The sequence below is a fragment of the Capronia coronata genome, assembly GCF_000585585.1.
Source record: "Capronia coronata CBS 617.96 chromosome Unknown acBCG-supercont1.11, whole genome shotgun sequence".
NCBI classification, from domain to species: domain Eukaryota; kingdom Fungi; phylum Ascomycota; class Eurotiomycetes; order Chaetothyriales; family Herpotrichiellaceae; genus Capronia; species Capronia coronata.
Window position 1 is genome coordinate 916,209 of NW_006912903.1, and position 25,620 is coordinate 941,828.

A 25,620-nucleotide genomic window follows, 5' to 3' on the forward strand; every position below is an offset into this window, starting at 1 on the left:
GTGCCTCTATGGCTTTACTCTGTACACAAATCCCCAAGATCCTATTTGTCCTTAATGTACAGTCAGCCAGGGCATGGGCTGAAGCTGCTACGGACAGCATCCGACCGAGATCCTGCCCGAGCGCTAATAAGGCGGCCGTATTAAGCGACTCCCCCTATTTTCCTTGTCCGGCCCTCCATTAACGCCACCTGAGGGAATTCCAGCCAGCAAAGAATCCAGGTCGAACTTATCTTTCGAGGCAAACGACGGCGCCACAAGACTCCTCCTGCTGGTAGGCCGGGATGTCCTCAGCGATTCCTGCTTTCCTCGTCCAGCTCGAGGGGACCGCCCGCTGTTTGTCGTCTTCTGCGATCGAGGAGTCATGCCAGCTTCTTGTGGCCCCAAAGAGGCCTCGTCTTTTGACGAATCGGCAGCTCGGGCAGGCGAAGCATCCCGAGGCCAAGTCCCGGGGAGATTGAGGGTGGAAGGGATCTTAGGCACAGGCGGAATATCACTGGTGACCTGATCATAGAAATTGGCACCGGTCGGAGGGGTGTTGCCACTATCTGTAGTCTCCGTCACTTGCGCGGCAGCAAGGTTGTTTGACTTTGAGGTCTGTGGGCGAGAGCCTGTATCTGTAGCCTGGCTGTCCGCGCCAGCTTGACTCCCTCCTGATTGGAAGGCCAGGACTGAACCATCACGGTCGTCGGCCTCGTCCCAACTGACCATACTGCTTGTCCCACTGCTTCTTCTACTTCTTCGAGACCCAGCTAAAGCTCGCCGGAGAGGACTTTGTTGTCTGGCGCCCGCAGCGTAACCAGAGAGCACTCTTTTGAGATCGCTGACTCTCATGGTGGAATCTCGGCTAGAAGCTGTAGGCTCTCTTGCCGGCGACCCATTGGCACTTGGTCTTCTAGTTCTTGTCAAACTTCCCAAGCCGCTAACCAGTCCATATGTAGGGGTTGTGTTGCCATTGGCGTTGACGGGGGACTCTTGGCCACTTGCAGACCCGCGCTTGCGAACGCCGTTCACATGGAGATGATTTCTCGGGACGGAGGAAGCGCCTGTCCGTGAGCCTGTCATGGAAGCAGCATTTTCCTTCTCGATAGCAGCGATACATGCATCTCTGCTCCAGCCCGCCTTCATCTCATCCTTGACTTTTTGTGGTAGCCGGGCCTCTTTCGACGGCTTGAGGGCGGGAGCAGTTCCGTACCCGTAGCCAAACCCCAGCGTCGGCACAGAGAAGAGGCGACCAGGAGAAGTAGGTGGTGAGGCTGGCGGAGTGAGGAGAGAATTGTCGTAGGACGCTGCAATTTCGTCAACCAAAGCAGACACAGACAAGAAAGGCTTGATCGTCTCGACGGCGTCTCCAATATACTCTGCGGCTTTCTCGTTCACTGATGGAAATTTGCGGATTTCCCTGATGGATAAGGCAGGAAACTTGATTTTGTCGAACCACACCCCAAACCGCTTTCTCCGGGAAATCTCCGCATTGATTTCGAGGCTAACGGCGCTCGTCCCAAAATCGAACTTTTCGGCAATAGTCCATAGATACCCATGGACCACAGTTGCTACGTTGACTCTTCCCGTCGTGGAGAGCACCTGCGCGTTCAGAGCTGTCTCCTGCAGCTTAAGAATCATCGGCAATCCACTTCGGACCGCATTCACCCCGAGACGCTCTACCAGGTTCGCCAACAACAGATATAGCAGAAGAATGTTGGGCTCATCCTCGGCGTCGTCCAGAAAGCCGTCATAGATGGCGAGATGCAGCAGGGCCAGGAAGTTTGAGTGCGGTGGCTTTGTCTCTCTCCGAGACGCACCAGAGACGGCTCTTTTGGCCATGTTGACCTCGCCCGCCAGCTGTGTGTTCTTCTTACTCTGTGAAGGCTTCCTGGAACCATCCCTAGGCAGGAACATGTCGTTTTTATTGGTCTCCAGCTTGAGCCAGGTCAAAAGCGCATCGACGTAGGCGAATCTGACGTCTTTCTTCTCATCCTTCAGGAGCCATTGTGTGCCTTCCCAAACTTGTATTCCGACACGAGCACGTGCTTCAATTGCGCCGTTTTTAGTGCTGTGCTTGCTATTAGCACGAACCAGGATTTTTTTGATGACTTGCATGGCTGTGAGCCTCGCGGTATGGAAGGAAAAGAATGTAGATGTATTAGGGTCCTCGTGGATGCTTGCTGACTCTGCGATCGCCTTTGCTGCGGCGGCTGGATCGTTGATGGCTGCCGCAGAAGTGGGAACATCTGATTGAGGGGAGGGCTTTAACCGGGCCAGAATTGCTGTGAGCATGTCTGTGATCTGGTCGGTGTAGTAGATGTGATTGGACAGCGAGGCGATACAATCTTGAAGCTTTAGCAAGAGCGATTGCCGAAACGGCGATGCTGTCAGTTCGGCCTTAGGGGTAGCGCGGCTTGTTTCGGTTCCGGTAACGATTGTGCTGGGATCGAAAGCCTCCTTGACCTCACGAAAAATGCCTATAGTATCGTTGCGCTGAGGTGTGATGATTCGAGTGTTGGAGACACCCAGTTGGAGCAGCAGTAGCATATGGTGGATCAGTCCCAGCAGAACATCCATCACACTCAGCCCAATCAGATTCACATTGGAGCTCAAGAGCCAGTCAATCATCGTGGCGAGGACCAATTGTTTCTCGAGTGAGCTTTCCGTGATAGGGGTGCGTACGAGAGTTTCCATAGCCGTTAGCACGATGATGAAACGATCCTGCACAGGTGTCCATCTTGCGATGGTCTCGAACAAGGAGGTCGCCCAGGTACCCTCGTTTGCCTTTTGCGACGTCAGCTGAGGCGGGCTTTTGGAGACGATGAATTTCAAGGTCAAAGCGGTGGCCAAGCGAGTTTGACCTCTGGTGCTACCGATTCCGACAGAGAATATTTGCTTTAAGCATCTCAGAGCCAATGCTCTGACCTCCTCCTCAGCAACTTTATCCGCTCCGGCAGTGGTTTCGACGGCCGTAGCTGGGTCCCCATCAACCGTATCCACCGTGGTGACTGTTGTGAGACTCGTGCGCCGCCGTCGGGCAAGCTCATCGTCCAGCCTCTCACTGGTTGTGGCCCGTTGTTGCAGCGTGGCCAGAATGTTCTCTTCATCTAGCGACAAGTTCTCGAGAATGACCGGCATGACCATATTGAGCTGTCGAGCCGACTCAGTAGCGAGCGCCTCCGACGCCACGACCGCACGTAGAGCGCGCAGTCCAACCGTCCGCCATCTGATAGAAAGCGGGATCGAGTCGCCAGCCTTCTTGTCGACGGGCTTGGACTTGGCCGCGTAATTGGCATAGAGTTGTACGATGGACAAGTATTGTTGGGCCCGTTGTTGATCCGCATTGAAAGATGCGGCATCGACATGTTTGCAATAGGCTTCAAACGTTGGTATGGTCTCTTCCACCATGTTCACATCTTTGGAGCGGAGGACGGAGTCCAGGATCGTCAGGACCGAGCGGGAGTAGAGAGAGAGATCGCGGGGAGCCTTGTCGATAATGGCACTGAGGATTTGAAGAGTGACCTGAACATTTCTGCGCGCAATTAGTAGGGTCCCGACAAGAGGGGAGAGAAGTCAGATATCGTACCCGAGTCTTCCTTTGTAAACGTCGCTGGCATTCTTCTTCTCCAAAAAGGCTCCCACTTTCTGAAGCTTGTGTCGTCGCGTACTCGCATAGTATAGCAGGTAGCTCAGTTCGGACGAGTTGGGCTTGACTTCCTGCACGGTTTTCTGGTATTTGGGATAACACTTCAAGACAAGGACTTGATGTTTCGGACGACACTTCTGGCTCGCGCTATGGATAGGGTGAAGAAGAGAGCTCATGGTGAGTGGTGTGCGGGAGAGGGATTGATCGCGCCGTCATATGGCAGGCGGGCTGGCTACTGTGAATCTTGTCGCGACTGCATTATTCAGTGTGTAGTATGACGCGACCTAAGGCTCAGTCTTAACAGCAGAGACAGGGTTCGAGTCGAAGTGAGAAGAGAAGTGGCTTTCGCGGTTCTGCCACAATTGGTCGATGGTATCGGTCGATCTTGGAATCGCGAGAGGATGACGACTTGCGCGCTGAAGGCTGGTGGGATGTGGTCGCTGAGTCGCAGATGAGTATTGGCGGTAGAGAGGTTGCACAGCCTAGGAGATACACGGATAGGTACTTCACTCGTGAGGAACTGGGTTGTCTGGTGGTGTTCTGCTCTGTCCTGGGCTCTGCTGAGGGTAGGTAGCTTTACAGACGGACACCTTTGTATAGAGGCATAACGTGGATTGTGGCCGCGGCTGCGACCAGCCTGCCAAAGTACAATTCAGGTTTAACTTCCCGTATTATTCGGCCCCGGCGTCGCAATCTGTACAATTGGGTAATAATACGATACGACTGCTGTGACCGGCATTGGATTTTCCGCTGCCTCCGGCCCGCTTTCATGCCCCGGCCGTATACGTAACCAGCATCTCAGGCGGCGGCTGGCACGTGACACGGTCACGTTATTCACCCACAGATTAGGGGTCTCTACCTACCTATGTAGTATAGAGCGTTCGACAAAAGACTCACAGAACGGAACAATCCATAGCGCACTCAGGAAAGAGCTATTAGCAGAGTAAACCAAGTATAGCAAGGAGAAGGATAGTAGGCGCCTAGGAGAATACTCGGCAGGAGCGAAGACGTCCGGATAAACTCGCTTCCGTACGCCAGGCCTTTCTAGACCACGTGATAGAGCTTCCGATTGACCAATCGATAAGTCGTATTCTTATCTTGCCGACAAGATGAGCACAGAAATCCACCTAACCTAAAGTACATGTACATACCTACCTGCCTACTAAGGGGCAGGTAGGAAGTGCCCCAGCCCTGTCTGCATCGCCTGCTTACTACCTAGGTATATATTCTGATGCTCACGAGTCCTGTCAAGAAGATCTTCTTACGGAGTACTCCGTCGGCGTGGTGAGCCCCCGACGGCCACTATCGGGGTGAAGCATGGCGACGCTCCGAAAACCCCACAACCCACGGCATAGCGCTTGTTGGCCTGGCCTATGAGTGAGCCCCTCTTGGCTTTGACCTAAGGTAGGGCCATATCTTCTGAAGAATGATAAGGTACATAAGCACTTGGATCTGGGTCATTGACAAGTCATCTGTTATTGTGGTTCAGTTCCTCAAAGAGTCAGTGGTACAGTTTGTTCGTTTTCTGTTTCTTTGTCTCACTACGAGCCTCAGGCTCTCAGATCACAACCCATGCATCCTCTCGACCCCTTGACGCCGGCGGAGATTGCCATCACGTCGATGCTGATCAAGAACGCCAACCCGGACCACAGCGTGCACTTCAAGAACATTACTCTAGTAGAGCCGCCGAGGAAGCAGTTGCGAAAGTTCCTCGTAGCCGAGCGAAATGGCTTGGTCGGGCCCAAACTGGTGCGTCGCGCCTCGTCGCTGTACTACCACCGCGGCACGGCCGACTTGTTCCTCGCGACAGTCGACCTGGACGCGCAGAAGCTGGAGAAAGCCGTCCAAGTCGACGGTCGGTACCACGGCCAGGCCGACATGGACGAAGTCATCGAGGTCCGGGACGCCTGCCTCAGGCACCCGCGGGTCCGGGAGGAGATCGAACGCTACGGTCTGCCAGCCCACTTCACCGTCGTCTGCGACACCTGGCCGTACGGGCGCGACTCGGACCAGCGCGACCAGCGCCAGGCACAGTGCTACTTGTACGCGAGGGACAGTTCGCACCCGGGCTCCAATGCCTACGACCACCCCTTGCCCTTCTCGCCTATCGTCGACTATATCACCAAGGAACTCGTCGATATTGTGCGTCTGCCAGTCGGCTCAGACCACTCCATCGACCCGGACTTCAAGTACATCCCGCACACCCCTAAGGAGTGGCACCACGACCTACAGACCGAAGCGAAGCGGACCGACCTGAAACCGCTTACCGTACACCAGCCGCTAGGCGCCTCCTTTAAGGTCGACGGCTACCTGGTGACCTGGCAGAAGTGGCGCTTCCGGGTCGGCTTTAACTGGCGCGAGGGTATGATCCTCCACGACGTTACCTACGATGGCCGCGAGCTTTTCCACCGTCTTAGCCTGAGTGAAATGTTTGTCCCGTATGGCGATCCGAGGACGCCGTATTCGAGAAAGAGCGTCTTCGACGTTGGCGACGTCGGCGCCGGTGTTGCCGCCAACAATCTGGCCCTGGGCTGTGACTGCTTGGGTCTGATCAAGGTGTGTTTTCCTCCTCCTTGTTCTTCTCTCCACCCACTTGTACTGTTCCTTAACCAGAGCTTCTCTCCATTTTTAGTACTTCTCCTTCGCCATTAGCGATTCGAATGGCAAAGTGGTCGAAAGGCCCAATGCGATATGTATGCATGAAATCGACGACGGTATAGGCTGGAAACACACAAATAGTGCCACTCAGACGGTATCTATTACACGATCTCGCGTCCTTGTCCTACAGACGATCATCACGGTTGGTAACTACGAGTATATCTTTATGTGGCACCTCGACCAAGCCGCTGGTCTCCATTATAGGATCCAGGCTACTGGTATTCTCTCTACAGTGCCTATCGCCCCTGGGCACCAGGTTCCCTGGGGAACGAATGTCAACGACGGAGTTATGGCTCCATTTCACCAGCATTGTTTCGCCCTACGAATCGATCCTTGTATCGACGGAGACGGGAATAGCTTTATGGAGGAGGACTCGGTCGCTATGCCGTTGGATGAGAACAACCCTGTCGGCGTCGGCTACGTGACCAAGAAACACGTCGTGCCGACATCGGGGCCGTCGGCCGCCGCTCCTAACCGGGTGCATAAGATCCTCAACCCGTCCGTTATCAACAAGGTGACTGGGCATCCCGTGGCGTACGCCATCCACAGCGCCCCGAAGCAGATGCTCCTGGCTCACCCGGGGTCGTGGCACGCCAGACGCGCCAAGTACGCCACCCAGCCGTTCTGGGTCACTTCGTATCGAGACGGCGAACTCTACGCCGCGGGCGACTACACCTACCAGTCACTGCCAGAGGAGGTCGGCGGCAAGGCGGGCGACGTCGGCACCTGGGCTGCCCGCGGGGACAAGGTCGATAACGAGGATATTGTCCTGTGGCACTCGATCAGTTTGACCCACAACCCTCGCCCGGAGGACTATCCCGTCATGCCCTGTGATACCATGGTGGTCAGCCTGAAGCCCAGCGGCTTCTTCGAACAGAACCCGGCCCTCGACGTCCCGCAGAGCACTCAGCGAACCAACCACAGCGTCCTATACGAGGAACGGAGTGGTTGCTGTGAGCCAAAGGACTCCAAGTTGTGATTGACGAAAGTATGGGAATTTGATGTTTTAGAGAGGTAGATAGGGCGAACAAGAAGACGTGGGGCTGTGGCTTGATGGACCTCTTTTGGTGGCCTGACTGTCTGAAACAAAGCTGAATCTCTGTCTCACACACACATACACATTCATAGAAACAGCTGTGAAAGCTTCATCATATATCTTTATAATGGAATGGTTCATAACTCGACATAAAATCGTCGTTGAGGAACGCTGGCATATCGTTCCAATTGTGATCGGGACCGGGGAAGCTGTGCTCCGCCCATTGGAGGCCCATGCCGCCGCCATCATCATCGCCAGGAGCAAGAGCAGGAATGGCGGACGAAGGCGGAGGGTTGTCGTCGTCCAAGTCCATTTCCTGCATCACGGGACGATCGTCGACGGGAAAGTCTTCGGTGGCCATCTCGCGGATCATGCGCAGGACAGGACGGTGGACGACGACCTGGGTCGTGTGGGGGAGGCTGGATTCGACAGTGGCGACGCCAGCGGGCGTCATGCGTTTGGGTCGGGGCCACGACTCGCCGAGCGGGATCTCGCGGGCCAGGGTCTCGAAGACGTCGCGCAGGCACTCGGCCTCGGTCCAGCGCTCGGCGAAGATGGCCAGTGTGCTCGAACAGGCCCGAACGGCGTCTGGCACGTCGGCCGACCGGTAGGAGTCCCTCCAAAGCTGGGGTGGGGTGGCCCAGAAGCAGTATAACAGCGTGACGCCGATCTGGAACTGCGTGAGCAAGCCCAGCCAGGGTTGGGCGATCTCCCGGGCCATCTGGAACTTGCGGAACAACAACAGCGCCTGGCTGCACGCCTGGACGGACCAGTCGCCGGCGATCCCGCGGACGATCGCCCTCGTCGTGGGCCGGTACAGCGTGACCAGGTTGTAGTGGTAGATCATGCTCAGCCAGGGCAGGCTCACGTACCCCTTCTGCGAGAGGTCCGACGACGCCTTGGAAAGTCGATCCCACTCTTTCAGTTTGTCCAGCACCGTCGACCGCCACCGGAAAGATTCCTCCGAATGTGGCACGAAATCCTTGCCGAGCGTCACCTCTTGGATCTCGGATTCGATCTTGCGACCGGCAAAGATGTGGAGAGCCGAAGACACGTTCGTCACGCCACTGGACCCGACCATCTGCGAGCCAGGCGCCAGCGACGAGGCGACTACAAAGAGTTCGTCGTCGTCAACGTTGGCAAAATTCTGCGTCATTGGTCAGCACAAGCAACTTTCCGGAACTAAGTGTGCAGTAGTACTCACCGCTACCGTGATATGGTGATCCGGAACACAACACGGGAAATCATACGAGCTGCAGACGGCGCGATCGAGAGTGTAGGCACACCAGAAGACTCTCCGACGGACTTGGATCTGGATCTGAGCGTCACGGCTGACAGGTGCGGGTTCGGTTTCCGCCAGGTGAAGTTGTGCCATCACGCAGTATCGGATGGTCCACGAGGACAAGGCAATGATGTTCTCGGTGGACGGCATATGAAGAGCATAGAGCGCGAGAATGAGATATGCCTGAGCTTTGACAACGGGGTTGGCCCATGTTGTTAGAAAAGGTAGATATTTTGTTGTAGCAACGTTGTAGAAAGCCTGACAATGATTGCCTGTTAATTGGGGTGCTTGACTTGGAGGGCATGATTGATTGATTGAGGGCCTGCCTCACCTGTGATCTGACTGGCCCATTCATCCGAGCTTTGGTCATGAGGAAAGCAATGGCAAAAACCTTTGACAAAAGAGTTTCATCAGCGTTTGACCACTTTGCTGTATACAGAGCGGGGATTCTGCTGGAAGGCCCACCATATTCACGAAGAAGCCTTTCCATCTCAATGCTTGAGGAAGAGAATCTTTGTGGGCTTTCCACGACTCGGCCCATTGCATGAATTCGTGCTTGACCAGGAAGGGATATTGGGTGTGAGCCATGTCGAAATAGGTCTGGATCAAGAACCGCTCCAAGTCTTCGCCCAGTTCCGGAACGTCTGGCACGGCCAGAGTTTGATTCGGCCAAATGCCGGACAGTGTGCCGAAAAGGTCTGTATCATGGACGACATTGGCAGAACAGCTGTTATTTGTAATGCTTGTGACCGGAGGCGCTGTAGTGGTGGCTTCGATTGGGCCACCTACGCTCTCACCTAATAAGTAGTAAGGCTGTGCGATGTGGGTTGAAGGCAGAGGCTCCTAAGAAAACATGGAGAGAGTCAATGCTCCCACTCGTTGTAGTATCCGCACATGCTGATGACCAAGATTGGCTTCAGGGCACGGCTACAATGATCTTACCTGAGCCTGGGTGTGTGAGGGTATCGCCGATCGCGTCTTATCACGGGGGTTCTTCTCGGCGACGTTCAGATGATCGAGGCTCTCTCGAGGAATGAGAGCTTCAAGTTGTGCCACGCGTTCTTCCAGTCGTTCGACATAGCTGTATAGCCAAGTAAGCATGAATTTTGAAACAAGCCACTTGTCATCCCGGATATATATAGGCTAACAGACCCTGGCTCTGGGAACGGTCTGCCGGAAGAAGAAGCGGCTGGCTCAGAGGGCATGCATTCTGTTCCTTGTGTCAGGAGGGTGCTGATTGACTACAAGGGAAACTTGTCTTCTTCGTGGTATCATACCATTTCCTGACTGAACGCAGTTCTCACAGGGCCGGGCTTCGGTGCACTGCAAAACGTAGATCAGGACGGGGGTCCCTGAGTCTCCTTCATGTCATCCTCACCTTTTGTTTTCGATGTCGGCATCGTCGACACGCAAGAGGTTTTGGTTGCTTGGAGGAAGGGACGGTGGTGGCCTCAACATCGAGGGAAGGCATGGCTTGTCAGATTTGAGACCTCTCCTGCCCTGCTGAGGGAATGGAGCACTATCCGAGGGATAGCGCCACTAGGGGAGCATGAGGCCGATTCAAACTCATGATAATGCACTCATCGTGGGTTTCCTGGAGAGAAGTCTTCTACTCCATCGCTGTGGTACAAAACGACCACAGCTATGCTGCCAGCTTGGCCAGACCAACCCAGTTCGCCAGTAATGGATCTTTCTCATCGGCTTCCCGCCCAGAGTGGAGCAGCACCACTAACACGCCATGCGCATCAATCGGCCTCTTGGCTCTGCGAATGATACGTATGTAAAAATGATAGCTAAGGGGACCCACCGGCACGTCGAGTTCAACGACGCGTGCTTATCGTGGTCTCATCGGACTGAGCCCCGATGCCATACCATAGTGGCGGCATCAATATCGGCGAAAATGAGATACTTGAGCCCCACCACGTCTCGCCTTCACACACATGCCATCCAATGTCTTCAATAGTATCTGATGTTCTACAAGTGAGATCTCGAACAATAAGGAAACAAGGCTAACAATTCTCTCCGGAACCGCCTCCGCCAGAATGATAGATGTCCTCCGAGTAGAGCCAACGGAGTGTCATCCCCGCCTACTAACGCTTGTTGTGATGGAACCCGGGCTCTGTAAATCTTTCAGTCTCTTGAAAGGATAGATCTCCGGCCAACGATAAGAGTCTGAATTCTGAGCTCTTTGTCTTTCGGTCCCAGAATGACTAGCTTCCCAGAACACAAAAGACCACAAAGTCAGTCGTATCATCATTGACCCAGGGCCATCACGGAATAAAATGGGCGAACAACCGACATTCAAGGTACTACTATCAAAAGAACTCGTCGGCGGCCGTCGACAACGTGCTATATCTCACTCCCAAACTGCAGTTGAACAAACCTGCGCTGTTCCAGAACAAATCTCTGGTCGATGGAGCCTGGTTGGAAGCGAAATCGGGGAAACGATTTGATGTGATCGGTTAGTCAAAAAGCTCCCGATTAATTAATAGTATGCATAACGGTTTTGACCTCAATACATAGATCCTGGCACCGGCCAGCCGTGGACCACTGCACCAGACAACGACGCTTCTGATGTTGAAGAGGCCGTACAGGCTGCCCACCGGGCGTTCCTCGGCTACAGAAGACTCAGTCCCCTTTTCCGCTACCAATGTCTGTTGAAATGGGGCAGTCTCATACGAGAGCACCGGGACGACCTGGCCCAAATCGTGACGTACGAGACGGGAAAGCCGATCACCGACGCTCAATTCGAGATCGATTACGCTCAAAGTGCGGCGTGGTGGTTCGCCGGCGAGGCCGAAAGGATCCATGGCACCGCCTTCGACTCTTCCGTCTCGGGAAAGAAAGTCATGACGGTCAAGCAGCCCATCGGCGTTGCCGCTGCGCTGGTCCCGTGGAACTATCCAGTCGCGTGAGTGGCTTGCCTCAACACAAGTCGTCATTATCGACGTTGACTGTTTGCTATACAGTATGATTTTGAGAAAGGCCGGTGCTGCGCTCGCCGCTGGCTGTACCATGATGATCAAACCGTCGCCCGAGACACCCCTGTCTGTGCTGACGCTGGCGTTGTTGGCCGAAGAGGGCGGGTTTCCTAAGGGAGTCTTGAATGTCTTGCCAACGAGTCTCAAGAACACGCCCGAAGTGAGCGAAGCTCTTTGTCACCATCCGCTTGTTAGGAAAGTCACCTTCACTGGTTCTGTAAGTCACAAGAGTTCTTGCCAACCGAGACATGGCGCCCTGATCGTGTTGTTCATAGACCCGAATAGGGAAATTGATCGCGAAATTATGCACCGATGGGATGAAAAAGGTGGCTCTTGAATTGGGAGGGAATTGTCCTTTTATCATCTTCTCAGATGCGTCCCTAGTCCAGGCTGCCGACGGTAAGAGGAAATGGGTCGTTCCCTGATACTGGAGGCATCTCACTCATGAATTTCGTAGCACTCATGAACCTCAAGTGGCGTAACGCCGGACAAGCTTGCATCAGTGCGAATCGGGTATACGTACAAAGCGATGTATATGACCAGTTTGCAGAGATCCTCATGGAACGGACTGCCAAGCTCGTCGTTGGTCACGGCAGCCTCCCGTCTTCGACAATGGGACCCGTCACCACTCCACAGAGTCTCGACAGGGCTCGCTCACAGGTGGAGGATGCCAGAAAGCACGGAGCTAGCATAGCTCTCGGTGGTGACAGAGTTAAAGATATGCCTGGTTTCTTTTTCCAGCCCACCATCATCCTCGATGCCACGAAGGAAATGCGTGTCACTCAGGAAGAGACATTTGCACCAATTGTGACATTATACAGGTTCGAGACGGAGGAAGAAGCCATTGAAGCCGCGAATGACACGAGTGTGAGTACCATTCCATCGCCATATATTGTACTACGACCCCATCGCTAATGTCATGGCTTCAAAGATGGGTCTGGCCTCGTATGTCTTCACCAAGAACATCGACCGAGCTTTCAGGTTAGTGGAGGATCTGGAGGCCGGTATGATCGGGCTCAATACCAGTAAGACTCTTCTCCATGCAAGCGTCAACTACCAAAGTTACTGATGTATGTCTTACAGGCTCTATATCTGCAGCAGATTCTCCTTTCGGGGGTATCAAAGAATCTGGCTATGGCAAGGAAGCCGGTAAAGACGTCGCCGTCGAGGAGTATCTGGTTACCAAGGTGGCATCTTTTGCACTCGAAAGTCGGGTATGAGATTACATTCGGAGCGATTGAAGAGATTGATTTTTGTGAGATGGAGTACCTCATCTGAACTCAAACATTAAAATAGTGATGAATGTTATCTCGCAACCTTAAAAAAAGAACGCTTAACGACTCTTCTTTCTCACCTACCATTCGTTAATGTTCAAAGCTGAAGGCGTGATAATGACATGCTGCTATCTATGGGAACCATATCACTGACCTTTGTGTCGTCTCCGTCTTGCATATGATCAGCCACTATCAGCCTTTTGCAAAGCATTTCCAAGATTGCTGGCTCGCACTGGCATGTCCGATAAAGAAGCTCCACCAGAGAATCCGGGAATCCACTCCATACCAAAACATACTTCCTACTAGAAGGTAATAGGCCACCGCACATCCATCGCACATCCATCGCACATTTTCGGAGGCACTAACTCTATCTCGGCGAACGGTCGGCGACGGCCTACCCCAGCTTCTATCAGACTTGGTGGCCAAGTGGTCGACATGATTGTCCACGGCCGAAAAGGCGTCAATCTGGACCTTTCAAGATAACGAACACCACACCGGACGGCCATGTGGGAAGATGCGCCCCTACTAAAAGGGGGCCGCTCTCTTTCATAAAGAGGTAAAAGGAGCTGAGAATCCTTCATTCCCGCACTGGCATGTAATGTGGCAGTCGATGTGAATTCCTGGTTCCCATACATTTCCCATTCCACTACTGTACTGCTTTCAGTCTTTCACCGGGGGATTTACTATCCTCTACCTGGACAAGCACCGAGCAGACACTCCTCCCGTCATCATCCTCGGAACGGGAAGGCTACGACCATGGAGGAGGGCAAAAACATGAACATCAATGCCACGGCGGAACAACCGACCATTGAATCTGCGAATGGAGAGATCACCGAGGTCCGCGGCGGCGGCGACATCATCGACGACGGCGTGCGTCGGGCGCTCAAGTCTCGCCATCTGCTGATGATCGCGCTCGGCGGGGTCATTGGGCCCGGCACGTTCTACGCGACGGGATTCGCGCTCCGCTATTCGGGTCCCGTGGGTGCGTTGATCGGGTACATCATCATCGGGGTGGACGTGTGGTTCGTCACGCAGTCGCTGGGGGAGATGGCCACGCTGTTCCCGTCGACGGGCGCCTTCAACGAGTTTGCCGGCCGCTTCGTCGATCCCGCGCTCAGCTTCGCCCTCGGCTGGAATTACTGGTATATGTGGGTGAGTAATAGTCTCCCATAGAAAAGAAATTTGCCTTGCCCTGCCTTACCCCTTTACAGAGAAATCTCTCTCTCTCTCTCTCGCTCGCTCACTAATAAAAATCCAGATCACGATTCTTGCCAACGAATACAACGGAGCGGCCTTGATCCTGACCTACTGGACGACCAAACTGCCCAACTATGCGTGGATTCTCATCTGCTGGGCGTTCTTCATGGGCACGTCGCTGCTCGGAGTTCTGGTCTACGGAGAAATGGAGTTCTGGCTGGCGAGCTTCAAATTTGCAGTCACCCTCGCCCTCTATCTTGTGGCCATGTAAGTAGCAGTCACTCCACCCCCTTAAATGCCCTACACAGGATCTGTGCTGACAAAACCAACAGCTTGCTCGACACCGGCGCCATCGGAGGCGACTACATCGGGTTCCGGTACTGGTCGGACCCCGGCCCGTTCGCCAACGGCATCAACGGGTTCGGCAAGGTCCTGGTGCTCGCGGCCGTCATGTACTCGGGCACCGAGGCCGTGGCCATCACGGGAGGCGAGTCGCGCAACCCGAAAAAGGACATCCCGCGGGCCCTGAAGCAGACCTTCTGGCGCATTCTGATCGTCTACATCGGCATGGTCTTCTTCACGGGGTTAATCGTGCCGTCGGACTCGACCGCATTGCTCAGCGCGACCTCCAAATCCGCGTCCTCCCCCTTCACGGTGGCCCTCGAGCAGGCCGGCTGGGGCGGCGCCGGCAACCTCATCAACGCCATCATCGTCGTCACGCTGCTCTCGTCCATCAACTCGGCCATCTACATCGCCAGTCGTTGCATCTATGCCCAGGCCAAGGTCGGCCGCGCCCCACGATTCCTGGCAAAGACCACCTCCCGGGGCGTCCCCGTCAACGCCATCGTCCTGTCCAACCTGTTTGGCCTGATTTCTCTGTTGAACATCTCCGAAAACGCCGGCGATGTCTTCACATACCTGCTGGACATCTCGGGCGCCGCCGCCTTCATCGCCTGGGCATTCATCGGTCTGACCCACGTGCGCATGCGCGCCGCCATGAAGGCACAGAACATGCCCACGTCCTCGCTCCCGTTCGTCGCCTGGGGGTATCCTTACGTCGCCTGGATCCTGTTCGGCGCCAACATCTTCCTGGTGCTCATCTCGGGTTACACCACCATCCTCACACCCTTCGATGTCAAGGGCTTCGTCTTTTCCTATCTCGTCATCCCGCTCTTCATTATCCTCTATCTGGGATATAAGCTCTGGCACAGTAAGTTGATCTTCTGGGGTGTTTGGCACGCGGAGGAAGAAGCAACTCTTGCTAACTCGTATGATTCCACAGAAACCAAATGGATCATTCCTGCCGAAGCAGATCTTACTAGTGGAAGAAGAGACTGGCTGGAGAATAATGAGGAAGAAAAAGTCGGACCAGGATGGTACGCGAGGATCAGAAACACAGTCATCGGTTAGACGAGTGGGAAGGGTACAAGGTTACAAGATTTGGGGAGGCGCGGATTTTTGGGTGCTTCTGTATAGACGTTTTCATCATTGTCGATGTTCTTGTACTGGTGACTTTCGAAATGGACTTCTATTCCATGAGATCCTCGCCCACCAAGGACCCCTTAAAGAATTCTTAACCGTCTTTCGCGGAAAAACAGACCGTGGCACCTTACCACGCGCTCTCGCATCCTCCGAAGATGGAGACGTGCTTCATCGAGGTCTTCCTTCTCTCGAGCGCTCTCGCTCTCGTGGCGAGCAAGTCCTCCGTGGATTTGACCTCATCCCAGTCCATGACATTCCAGGTTGAAACATCAAGTTCAATGGGCAGAATTGGACGATCCGCGTACTCAACTTCATACGGCGTCATTCCTGTGCTTGTACGCACCGTGGTTCGGTCTGCCCACAGCATAGCATATAAGTGGTTGAGCCATTTCTTTCCTCCTTTTGATATTTTACTAAGAGCGTCTACCATAGGTTTGTGCCCCCTTTCCACCATTCCATTTACTGGTGGATGATATCCTGACACCACCACACGCCGAATATTGTATCTGTCCGCAAGCTCGTTCGTGAGAGACTTATTTTCAGGGCCTCCGTCGACGACAAGTTTCTGGAATATTTTTCTGAAGTGGGTGGAGTTGGCTACACTCATAAGGTAGGTGTACTGAGGCTAGCGACCGCGCGTACCGTTGGGAGTGCGCATGGTGTTTTGCTAAAGGAACAGAGCTCGCTGCGTTGGCTTGTTGTGCGCGCCGAGCACCTCGCGGAGGATATCAAATAGCACTGAGTAGAGCACGTAGAGCCTCGTCGGCTAGAAACACAATATCGAATCATCTTCGTCGTCCAGATCTGGCAGCATCTGGCCAGTTCTCTCCAAATCTTGCCTAGTATAGAACCTCTTCAATCGGTTGCCTGCAACGTCCCAGGCAGTTGCGCTCCGTCGAGCTCAGAGAGCGAGTACATGCCTTTCACCGGTCAGTGGGATCGGTGGATTCGACGTGCAAGACGGCTGAACGGCGAGCCTGTTGTGCGCGTGCACATATTGTACAAAAGAAAAGCTGATAAGGTAAGGCCCGTTCTGTGGCGAGAGAGGCCATACCAAAGTAAGATACTCGGCGTACACCCAAATACTGACTCAAGGAGTAATTCATCTCGACCGTGACGGCAAGATATACTTCGGGCCACAGCCTGAGAATCCGATGCAGTCCATGCCTATGAGCTTTCCTCGTGGAATAAGTAAAAAGGAGCATATCGACAACTTACGGAGAGCACGGAACCCGCCTGGTCCGCACGTATCTTCTATCCGTCTTGGCGAAGAATGTTCAAGAGAAGCGTTGCTGAACGACACAGATGACGAATCTGGCGAGGAAGAGGAGTCGTTGCCCCGAGGAATGTGCAGTCCTGCAGCTATCTCTCGTGCGATGGCTCGCTCTCGCCAATGATCCAGACCTCCTGGAGTGCTGCCGTCAGTCAAACCTTTGTCTACCAACAGTCAAGCTCTCCCGGTGGTGGTCTCATATCGCGCATTCCGTCGCCTTAAGGACGTGGTCCGCTAGACATTATATGTTGTATTATATTCCGTATTCCCTGCATTTCAGCACGAATCGGAAGGACTAAGTTGGCAAGCCCTTTCGTTAATTCGTCCTCATAGTTGCGCGGCAAGGTGCTGTCTTGTTTGCTCGTTACGCGCTCAGCAAGTTCTTCACAGGCTGCGATTCGCTCGGTAGGAGTAGGGTTGTTCAGGTAGGCAAAGGTTTCAGCTGTTGATTCGAAAGTGAGGTCTCCGACTTGCGTTAAGGCGTTGCTAATCGGCTGTTGTTCGCTTTCAACGTTTGAGGCCACGTCTTCGCAATCCATGGTGACTTGCGTGGTCGAGAAATCGATGAAAAAGCTGAGTTGTTTGGACGCAGAGTCCAACAAAACCTTTGACTTCCGAAGCATTCTGGCAGGACGGCCGTTCACGATCTTCTCGATCATCGAGTACTCAGGATGACGTCCTCGTGCATCGCAGACGTACCCAACAAACTTCATGCCGCTCACGCAGAACTGTGACTTCTCTCTTGAGACTGTTGCTCCTGCTCTTTCAAGATCACAGAGTACTTTATCGAGGTTTTGGATATGCTCGAGCACTAGGCGACGAATGCCGGGGGCAACTTCTTCGCCATCATAGTCGGTTTTTGCTCGACCGACGCCAATGTCGTCGATAAATGGGTGTCGTCTCAAGTGCCTTGTCTATGAAGATGCAATGCTAGTCATGCACTCCAAGGCCCACTCCTGAGATATCACGTGCCGCGTCACGTGCTAGCATCACGCGTTTTTAAATTGTTTTCACGGAGGACTTGTTCGCAGACAGCTTGGGCGCTACACCCTGTCGACGGCCTGCCACAGGAGTCGGAGATTCTTCGCGAACTTCTGATCTTCGGATTCTAACACGAGTTCGACGGACGTCGAAAGTCTTAGGCTTGTATAATGGATCCTCCGCCCATCGTGTCAACTCTCTAATCGCCTCCAAGACGAGCTTCCGACGATCCTCTATGCTTGAATGATCCGGAATGCGAGCATCGAACCGCTCCACCGATCGCCATAAACTCATATTTGCCGGAACGGGTATTGAAAGCCGTCTTTTCGACTGCTCTCTCTGCCATTTGTACCTGATAGTATCCTTGGGTGAGATCCATCTTCGAGAGCCATCGAGCGTAGCCAATGGTGTCGAGACAGCCTTGGATCCTGGGCAGAGGATAACCGGAAGGAACTCAATTCGGTTTCGAATGATCTGCTTAAGGCCTCGTTTAAAAACGAGCAGGCATTCGCTGTCGCTGGGACGGGTTTCGAGGTACAACCTGAGGGTTTCGATCTCTTGCCGGAAGGCTTAGACCGTTATAGTTTGCCTTAGGGAGTCGAACTCGTCTCAACGTTGTTCCTGGGTCCTGACGTCTCCGATTTGGGTTTAGAAAGCTTCTTTCTATGCTTCCCAATCGATGAGGATCGGCGTGGTATCGGCCTGATCCTTCGAATTGTGGTACATGAGGTTCCACCAGGCTCCCGCGGATCCTTCGAAGTAGGAGGTTACTAGTGCAATCTTCTCTCGATCCATGATGGCACTCGGAAGGGTCCAAAGTAGGTAGGTTCGAACTTCTGTCTTGATTCATTCTGTAGAAGCACGAAATCTCCCTCCTTATAGCCTATATCCGTTGCTTTTAGTCGCGAAGATCGAAGCTTCTAGGAGTATAATCCTCTCTCGACGAGCAGTTTGTTTGCTTCGTGACGTACCGTATACAAGGTCTCCAACCTTGAGGCAAAGTCAGCGTTGAGGTTCTTTAGATCGAAATCGGATTGATCTCCTATAAGCCTAGGCTCGAGACCATAAACAAGCTTATATGGGCTTATACCGGTGACTGTGTGGGCTCGTACTCGCGTTGCGGAGAGTGCCGAGGCCAAATATTCATCCTAAAGGATCACAGGTTGGTCCATTAGCTGTTTTGTGAGGATCTCGCCTAGCATACCGTTGAATCGTTCCACTGAATGCTGACCTCACCACTCCTTCCTCCTTCGTCTGGCGAAAACAGAGCTTCTCCATCATGAATAGCGATTTTTCTCGCCTTGCGAGCCTTGTCCCGCGGCGTCTCATCTGGAGAATGTATGCGCTTGGCATGACATGTCGACCGTGGAGAAACGCTCCGATCTGCTTCGATCGACCTCATCTACCGAGTCACTGGAGTCGTTGTTGGTTGGGTCGATGGTGTTCCCTTCTCGAACGACACTCGAGACGCAGACAAGGAGCACTCGGTATTGGGACGCATATGATGTTATCCTCGGCCTCGACTGGCTAAAGAAGCACAATGCTTCGTGGGATTTCGTACGATCTCGAATCACCGTTCGAAATGGAAGTGGAAAATCGACGCTCATCCCTCTCCGTCCTTTTCGAACGATTCGACGTAGCATCGTCGAGGCTGTGTTGGAGGGTTTGACAGCTCAAGGATGCTTTCAGACGCCCGTTCCTTAGTAGCACATGCTCGCCGTTTAGCGTCGACAGTGAGGTGAGGCGTGCGTTTGCACAGTGAAGTCGCCGTCATCGTCGCTAGCCAAGTGCGTCCTGATTCGCCACCGAGATCACTACCGAAGGCGCCTCGATAATCACACACCAAACCCTGCCACACCACCAGTATAGTATGGTCTTATTTCCGCCTCTGAAGGAAGGCATGCAGAATTTCTTCAGGTGGAAACTGTAGGTTCGCGAATACCTCAATAGAGGAAATGGTATCAGCCGAACTGTGAACTTATACCTGCCTTGGGTCATCATTTTCGGCAGACATCTCCCATAGCATTCTTGAGGTCGTCCGGTGAATGCCAATTTCGTCCAGCTTGTGAACCAGAACCTTTATCTTGTCTCGTACATCTTTCTCCAGATTACCCAGTGGTCGACTCCGGGGAATAGACACCGCCAAGATTTCGAAGCAATCACGGTAGTACTCTGCGTTTGGCCACCGATCTGCAAAGATGGCCAGGACAGCACCGCAGTCTCGGATGGCATCATCTGCCTCTCTAGGAACAGGAACCGCCCGTGCCCATAGTATGTACCACAAGGTCACGGCAGCTCTAAATTGCGACAGGACCTACTCTTATTAGCGCGCGTTAGTTGTTCGCGATTGGATTCGAGACTGGACTCACCACGAGCCAGGGCTGGGCTATTTGTCGTTTCTTTCGCAAGGATCGGAAACTGGTGCAAGCCTCGCAACTCGCTTTGAACGCAGTGTCGGCTATGTATGAATGAATATTGGATTTGTTGACCCAGCAGATGGAGAGTCGTGTGAGTTGGCCGATGTGCCGAAGCCAGAGTGCACTGTGATATCCATCGGTGTTTGCAATACTAGAACACTGCTTTCAGTAACGTGTGACTTTGTGGGGCGTGGGGCATGGGGCACGACAAGTTTGTATGACAATTGCAACGCTTTGCCGACATCAGAAGAACACGAGGTCTTAGCTTACCTGTGCATTGCTATGACGTCCGGTTGCTCCCATTTCCTCAATGTTTCCAGCATGTGCATTTGCAATTCCAAGGGCACGCTATCCTCCAGGTCGTCCTTTTCTACCATATGCATAAACAGGGACTGTACAGTCCTTATCTTGCAAATGTGGGCAAATGTTCTGAGGTTGGGAAATAACTCGGGGCGTTCTCGTGGCGCACAATCTGAGAGCCAGGGCATGGGACATTCGTCTTCGGGGCCGTCTTCGGGGCCGTCTTCGTACAACGGAGATGAAATATACATGTCTGGAAGGCTGACGGGTGTACCGAGTGCTGAACTGACTGAGCGGTCGAGACTTTGAGACACATTGTAAGCTTCGAAAACGCTTGAAGGGCAATGAGTACTTACGTGTACGCACTTGACCACACTCTAATCATCATCGTATTGTAGGGGTCGTTTGGGACTTTTTTCAAACGATGAAATCGGTGAAGACTAGCAAACTTCATGATAACTCCACTGACGTGTGCGATTCGCCAGGTATTCTCGGCATGTAACGCAAGCATTGCTGACAAAAGCATCGCTTGCATTCGAATGAGTGCCGTGGAGGAAGAATCTGCCATGATGGATTGCTCGGCTTGCGCTCTCGACTTGAGATTTTGATACTTATGGTGTGGGGCACTGTCAGCTTTGGATTCGATCAGCAATCCGATCGCAAATATCTATTACTTGGTTAATAGGTGAAGGCTGTCTGGTCAAAAAGTATAACGTTACCATGTTGACAAAGAAAGCGGCCCAGCCGCCCAATCTACCACCCGACAAGGAGGCTTTCCACCGCAGGTAATAGTCTCCACACTCCCTGATATCCAGGAACGGGTATTGTGGATGGATAACACTGCAGTAGGTACGAAAGAAAGATGCAGCCGTGGGGATCGAGATCTCGCTCGCCAAGGTCTCGTTGGTGAAGCCTGATAGTATAGTTGGCCGCCCGGTGACCTGATCTCCCGGACTCATACAATTCTGTCCCTCGATCTCGAGGATACCGTTGGACACCTGATATCCTCCACTGGGAGAAGTGCCGGCATGGGATGAAAGGATCCGGGCCTGATGGGATCCAACATCTCCAACATCCGATGCCGGAGGCGGCGGGTACCCGGACCGCTGCCAGCTACCTGGAGAGCTGTATTGACCCAAATTCAAGAGAGATGTATCCGGAGTAGCTGTCACGCATTCTGTGAGGGTTGTTAGTTCGGCCTGTCGGTTTCAGGGCTCATTCAGTACCGGTGCCTGCTAAGATGCAGTTGCGGCAAGACGCTTCTTGCTCAAAGTCGCATCGTTGCTTCCGTCGCCGACATCTTTCACACACACGCTTCTTCCGTCGTAATCCAACAGCTCCCTCCGAGGGCGGAGACATCGCCCCTCAGAGCGGATTGGCCCATAGAACGTGCAGTGTTTGAAGGGAACTTCAAGTGGAATCGCTGGAGTGACTTATCTCGCCAAGGTCTCGCCGCTTTAATATCGGATCACGTGCTCAATTCCTTATATCAGCCAGCCAATATCAGTTGACAGTAGGCTGCTTCAGCAGCCGTGTATCGGACTTATCTTCGGTGTCATTAATACCTTGATATCGCCAACATCTGTCCGCGGTGTTGGATAATATGGAGATACTGTGCGAATTTGAAATCCATTGCTGGTCCTTGTACTGTCATTACTTTCGTACACACCATCTGGGCTCGGGCACGCGCCTCTATCTGTTGGTATGGACCGAGGTGAAGGGCTGAGAGAATAAGAGGAAAGAAATTTGTGGTTTCGCATCGATTTGCGGTTTGAATTCCTGAACTACTCATTACTGACCTGATATACAGCTTTCGTCTTCCCAAAGGAATGGGTAAGCCCGCATGTCCCGAATTGATCCCAAGACGAAGTAAGTAAAAGCAAAATAGATCAGGGAATCTTTACGATGAGGATGATAAAACGTCCGTCATCTCCGGCTACGGCGTAAGCTCATTCCCCAGGAGGCGTCCAATCTCCTTCGCAATGGCCAACGTTCTCTCCTCGCTCAGCTTCTTGCCCACAATCTGCACAGCGACAGGGGCACCGTGATAGGCATCAGGGTCATCTAGATTCCGACGTCAAGTCAGTGACTGCCCAATCAACCAGGAAAGCAAGCGGATCCGACGAAACCACTTACATTCAGCCTGCACGACACCGTCAATCTCAGTCAGAGGTTTGAAGTCCGTGTTCTTCTTGTCCACGGCTTTATCGGCGAACGTCACTGGTACAACGACGCTTGTCCAGTCGAGAAGGTTGATGGCGCTCGCATAGCCGTAGTACTTGAACTGGTTATGGCGAACGGCCGCGGTGGGAGTGATAGGGGCGATGAAGGCGTCGATCTCCCTCCCAAGGTCTGCCTCCCTCTGCCGCCATTGCTCCAGATACTCCATCTGGTAGATCCACTTCTGGCGCTGCACTTCCCAGATCTCATTCATGTCCAATTTCGGATAGGATGGGTTGACCAGGTCTTTGATATTGGGAATGGCGGGCTCTCCAGACTCTTTCAAAACCGAGAATATATCCTAGACGGCAAGAAGTGAGCTTCTCGTTGCCACTGGTTCTGACCTTTTTTTCTCAGGCGAGAGGTTGAACTTACCTGGCCACCGTCACTGGAATAGATCTTCTGGATCAAGTCTACTGCATAACCGTGCTTGTAAGGCTGCCATGGCACCACGGTGTGGCCATTGTCTTTCAGAGCCAATACCACCATGTCAATACCACGCAGGATAGGAGGATGGGGAAGAACCTATGCACGACGTCAGCAATGCCTCAACAGCAGGTAAGGGACGGCGATCTGACATTTCCGTCACAGTTGAAGAACCCCAGGGTCAGCCCACCCGCTCCACTCTGCAGCTTGGAGGTGATGATGTCCTCTTCCGCCTGTCTCCATGGCATCGGAATGACCTTGGAGTCGTACATCCAAGGCTCCTGTTGGAGGACGGAGGTTACGAACAGTTTCAAGTCTGAAGGAAAGGATATCAGCACTTTTTGCGAACGAATATCAATGTCCCGTAAATTAAGGCTTACCGTCGGCCGAATGAGCGAGGGGTCCGACAACACTATGAACAGTCTCCTGTCCCTCCATGCTATTCGCCATTTTTGCGTACGGCATGCGCCCATGACTCGGCCTGATGCCATAAAGGAAGTTGAATGCGGACGGGACTCGGATTGAACCGCCTAAGCCGGATCACGATCATGTTAGCCTGGCGAAAACTGACAAGTAGCAGAAGAAGCTGTGCGGTATCTTTGACAAAGAAAACAAAAGGAGAGAGCCTTAGGTACGCACCAATATCCGTTCCAACACCAATGACCGCTCCCCGGAAGCCGACAATAGCACCCTCACCGCCAGAACTGCCTCCACAAGACCAATTCTTGTTCCGTGGATTGAGCGTGCGACCGATGACATTGTTGATGGTTTCGCAAACCATCAGACTCTGCGGGACACTTGTCTTGACGTAAAAGACGGCGCCAGCCTTGCGCAGCAGCGCCGTCAACACCGAGTCCTCTTTGTCATATTTCCCAAGCCAAGCCACATATCCCATAGACGTCTCGAGGCCCTTAACTCGAAGCTGGTCCTTGAGCGAGATGGGCAGGCCATGGAGCGGGCCCACGGTGGTCTTGTGTTGCTGATAGTACTCATCGAGCTCTTTCGCCTGGGCCAGAGCAAGTTCGGGGAAGAACTCCAACACGCAGTTGACCTAGATCAGATCAGATCAGATCAGTAACAGAACTGACCCACATTCATAAGGGCAATTGTCACTGGCAATCCCGCTGTGTCAATCTCAAGACGGAAAACCCACAAAAAAAGGCGTATGCAATCGAAACAATCAAAGCAAAGGGACGCTATTCGAACGCAAAATGCTTTACTCAAGGATCAAGGAGATACTCACCGCCTGATGTGCCAAAGCCGCCCTCTTGCAAAATGCCAGTGTCACATCCACCGACTTCAACTCCCCCTTCGCAAGCTTCGTGACCAACTCGACAGCCGAAGACCCCGTGATGGCCAGTTCTTCTGGTGTCAAAAGACCACTTTTGACCGGTACATCCATGAACGAGACCTCATCTGGCCCGACGATAGATTTCACATCCACGCGCCATTCGGCCGGGATGGATTTCTCGATGCGTTGCCTTTTATCGGCTGCGATCTCTTCCCAACCCATTGTTAAGTTGACCGTCGCGCGGCGGCCTTCTCACAAATCAATGCTGGTCTTGTGGAATTGGATTTCGTAGTGTGGAGTCGTTGACAGAACCTGAGTCGTGTCAAGTTAGGGCAATCAATGGTCGATATCAAAAGATCGCCTCTTTGTCAACATAGTCCTGGCACACTGTTCACCACTTTGCGAAATCGAGGGTGTTATGAGTATTTCGACCAGTGCTCGTACCCGATTTGAGCAGTCTCCTCGGCTTTGTCTCTCAATTCGGAATTGAAGGCCAAGGATGCAAGCAAGCAGGGAGCTCTTCGAAGCTTCAATCGATCAATCAATCAATCAACCGATAACTCAGGTCGTCACGTTGGCCCCCCTCAATTCGAATTTCAAGGATGGATGTTTGGACTACCTGGGTAGATATGTTATTACGAGATAGATACTGTACTAGATATAGTTTAGACGATATCTCCCGTACAGGTGGTTTGAGCTTGATAATCGTTGTAGGTTACCCCCTACAGAAGTACAGTCACTAGAAGGTATAACCATGAATCGGTATCCGCTCCCGAGGTACTTTTATATAAAGCCGACCGGCTCTTCTCTATCAGCTTCAAGATCATGAAATTTGAAATATCTAAATGTCATGTTAGCAATTGGGCATATCATTTCGATCGTGTATGATATTCGGTACATCCCCATCATCGATCAACCCCTCTCGGCTGTTCCTGCTGGCCCCGCCGTTTCCAAGCAATCGAACCACGTACTACTTATGGTTGAAGATAGGAGAACTCCCCGATAGTGGTGGAGATTAGTCCCGATAAGGAAGCTGGGCGAGGCTGGGCCAACCATCCCTGAAAGAGATTACCTAACCACTTTTTGTATCTCCACGGTCTCTTGTCACGTCGTGTAACTCTGTAGTCGCAGCTTGGGCGGTTAGGTAAGTAAGTACCAGGTAGGTATCACAGGC

The 25,620-nt window shown here is 53.0% G+C and overlaps 7 protein-coding genes across 7 annotated transcripts; 3 read left to right on the forward strand and 4 right to left on the reverse strand.

Annotated features, from left to right (window-relative positions):
* Positions 1–123: 123 nt before the first annotated feature.
* Positions 124–3,804, reverse strand: A1O1_09107 (uncharacterized protein; the record flags this gene model as incomplete). The annotated part of the gene is made up of 2 exons (XM_007729963.1): positions 124–3,514; positions 3,569–3,804. 2 exons carry the CDS (start codon positions 3,802–3,804, stop codon positions 124–126), a joined length of 3,627 nt encoding a protein of 1,208 aa, XP_007728153.1.
* Positions 3,805–5,200: 1,396 nt separating this feature from the next.
* Positions 5,201–7,265, forward strand: A1O1_09108 (uncharacterized protein; the record flags this gene model as incomplete). Its single annotated transcript, XM_007729964.1, has 2 exons — positions 5,201–6,184; positions 6,261–7,265. 2 exons carry the CDS (start codon positions 5,201–5,203, stop codon positions 7,263–7,265), a joined length of 1,989 nt encoding a protein of 662 aa, XP_007728154.1.
* A 169-nt stretch (positions 7,266–7,434) lies between these two features.
* A1O1_09109 (uncharacterized protein) lies at positions 7,435–9,192 on the reverse strand (the record flags this gene model as incomplete). Its single annotated transcript, XM_007729965.1, has 4 exons — positions 7,435–8,469; positions 8,527–8,862; positions 8,936–8,995; positions 9,070–9,192. 4 exons carry the CDS (start codon positions 9,190–9,192, stop codon positions 7,435–7,437), a joined length of 1,554 nt encoding a protein of 517 aa, XP_007728155.1.
* A 1,694-nt stretch (positions 9,193–10,886) lies between these two features.
* A1O1_09110 (succinate-semialdehyde dehydrogenase) lies at positions 10,887–12,805 on the forward strand (the record flags this gene model as incomplete). The annotated part of the gene is made up of 8 exons (XM_007729966.1): positions 10,887–10,910; positions 10,978–11,065; positions 11,128–11,515; positions 11,574–11,802; positions 11,861–11,984; positions 12,043–12,452; positions 12,517–12,610; positions 12,669–12,805. The coding sequence occupies 8 exons, from the start codon at positions 10,887–10,889 to the stop codon at positions 12,803–12,805; spliced, it is 1,494 nt and encodes a 497-aa protein (XP_007728156.1).
* An 810-nt stretch (positions 12,806–13,615) lies between these two features.
* Positions 13,616–15,466, forward strand: A1O1_09111 (uncharacterized protein; the record flags this gene model as incomplete). The annotated part of the gene is made up of 4 exons (XM_007729967.1): positions 13,616–14,011; positions 14,118–14,323; positions 14,389–15,266; positions 15,339–15,466. 4 exons carry the CDS (start codon positions 13,616–13,618, stop codon positions 15,464–15,466), a joined length of 1,608 nt encoding a protein of 535 aa, XP_007728157.1.
* A 1,563-nt stretch (positions 15,467–17,029) lies between these two features.
* On the reverse strand, positions 17,030–21,868 carry A1O1_09112 (uncharacterized protein; the record flags this gene model as incomplete). The annotated part of the gene is made up of 7 exons (XM_007729968.1): positions 17,030–17,725; positions 19,777–20,106; positions 20,162–20,360; positions 20,480–20,812; positions 20,866–21,176; positions 21,229–21,686; positions 21,736–21,868. The coding sequence occupies 7 exons, from the start codon at positions 21,866–21,868 to the stop codon at positions 17,030–17,032; spliced, it is 2,460 nt and encodes an 819-aa protein (XP_007728158.1).
* A 577-nt stretch (positions 21,869–22,445) lies between these two features.
* On the reverse strand, positions 22,446–24,668 carry A1O1_09113 (acetamidase; the record flags this gene model as incomplete). Its single annotated transcript, XM_007729969.1, has 7 exons — positions 22,446–22,573; positions 22,646–23,030; positions 23,105–23,254; positions 23,308–23,471; positions 23,536–23,685; positions 23,795–24,206; positions 24,399–24,668. 7 exons carry the CDS (start codon positions 24,666–24,668, stop codon positions 22,446–22,448), a joined length of 1,659 nt encoding a protein of 552 aa, XP_007728159.1.
* Between the last annotated feature and the right edge of the window lie 952 nt (positions 24,669–25,620).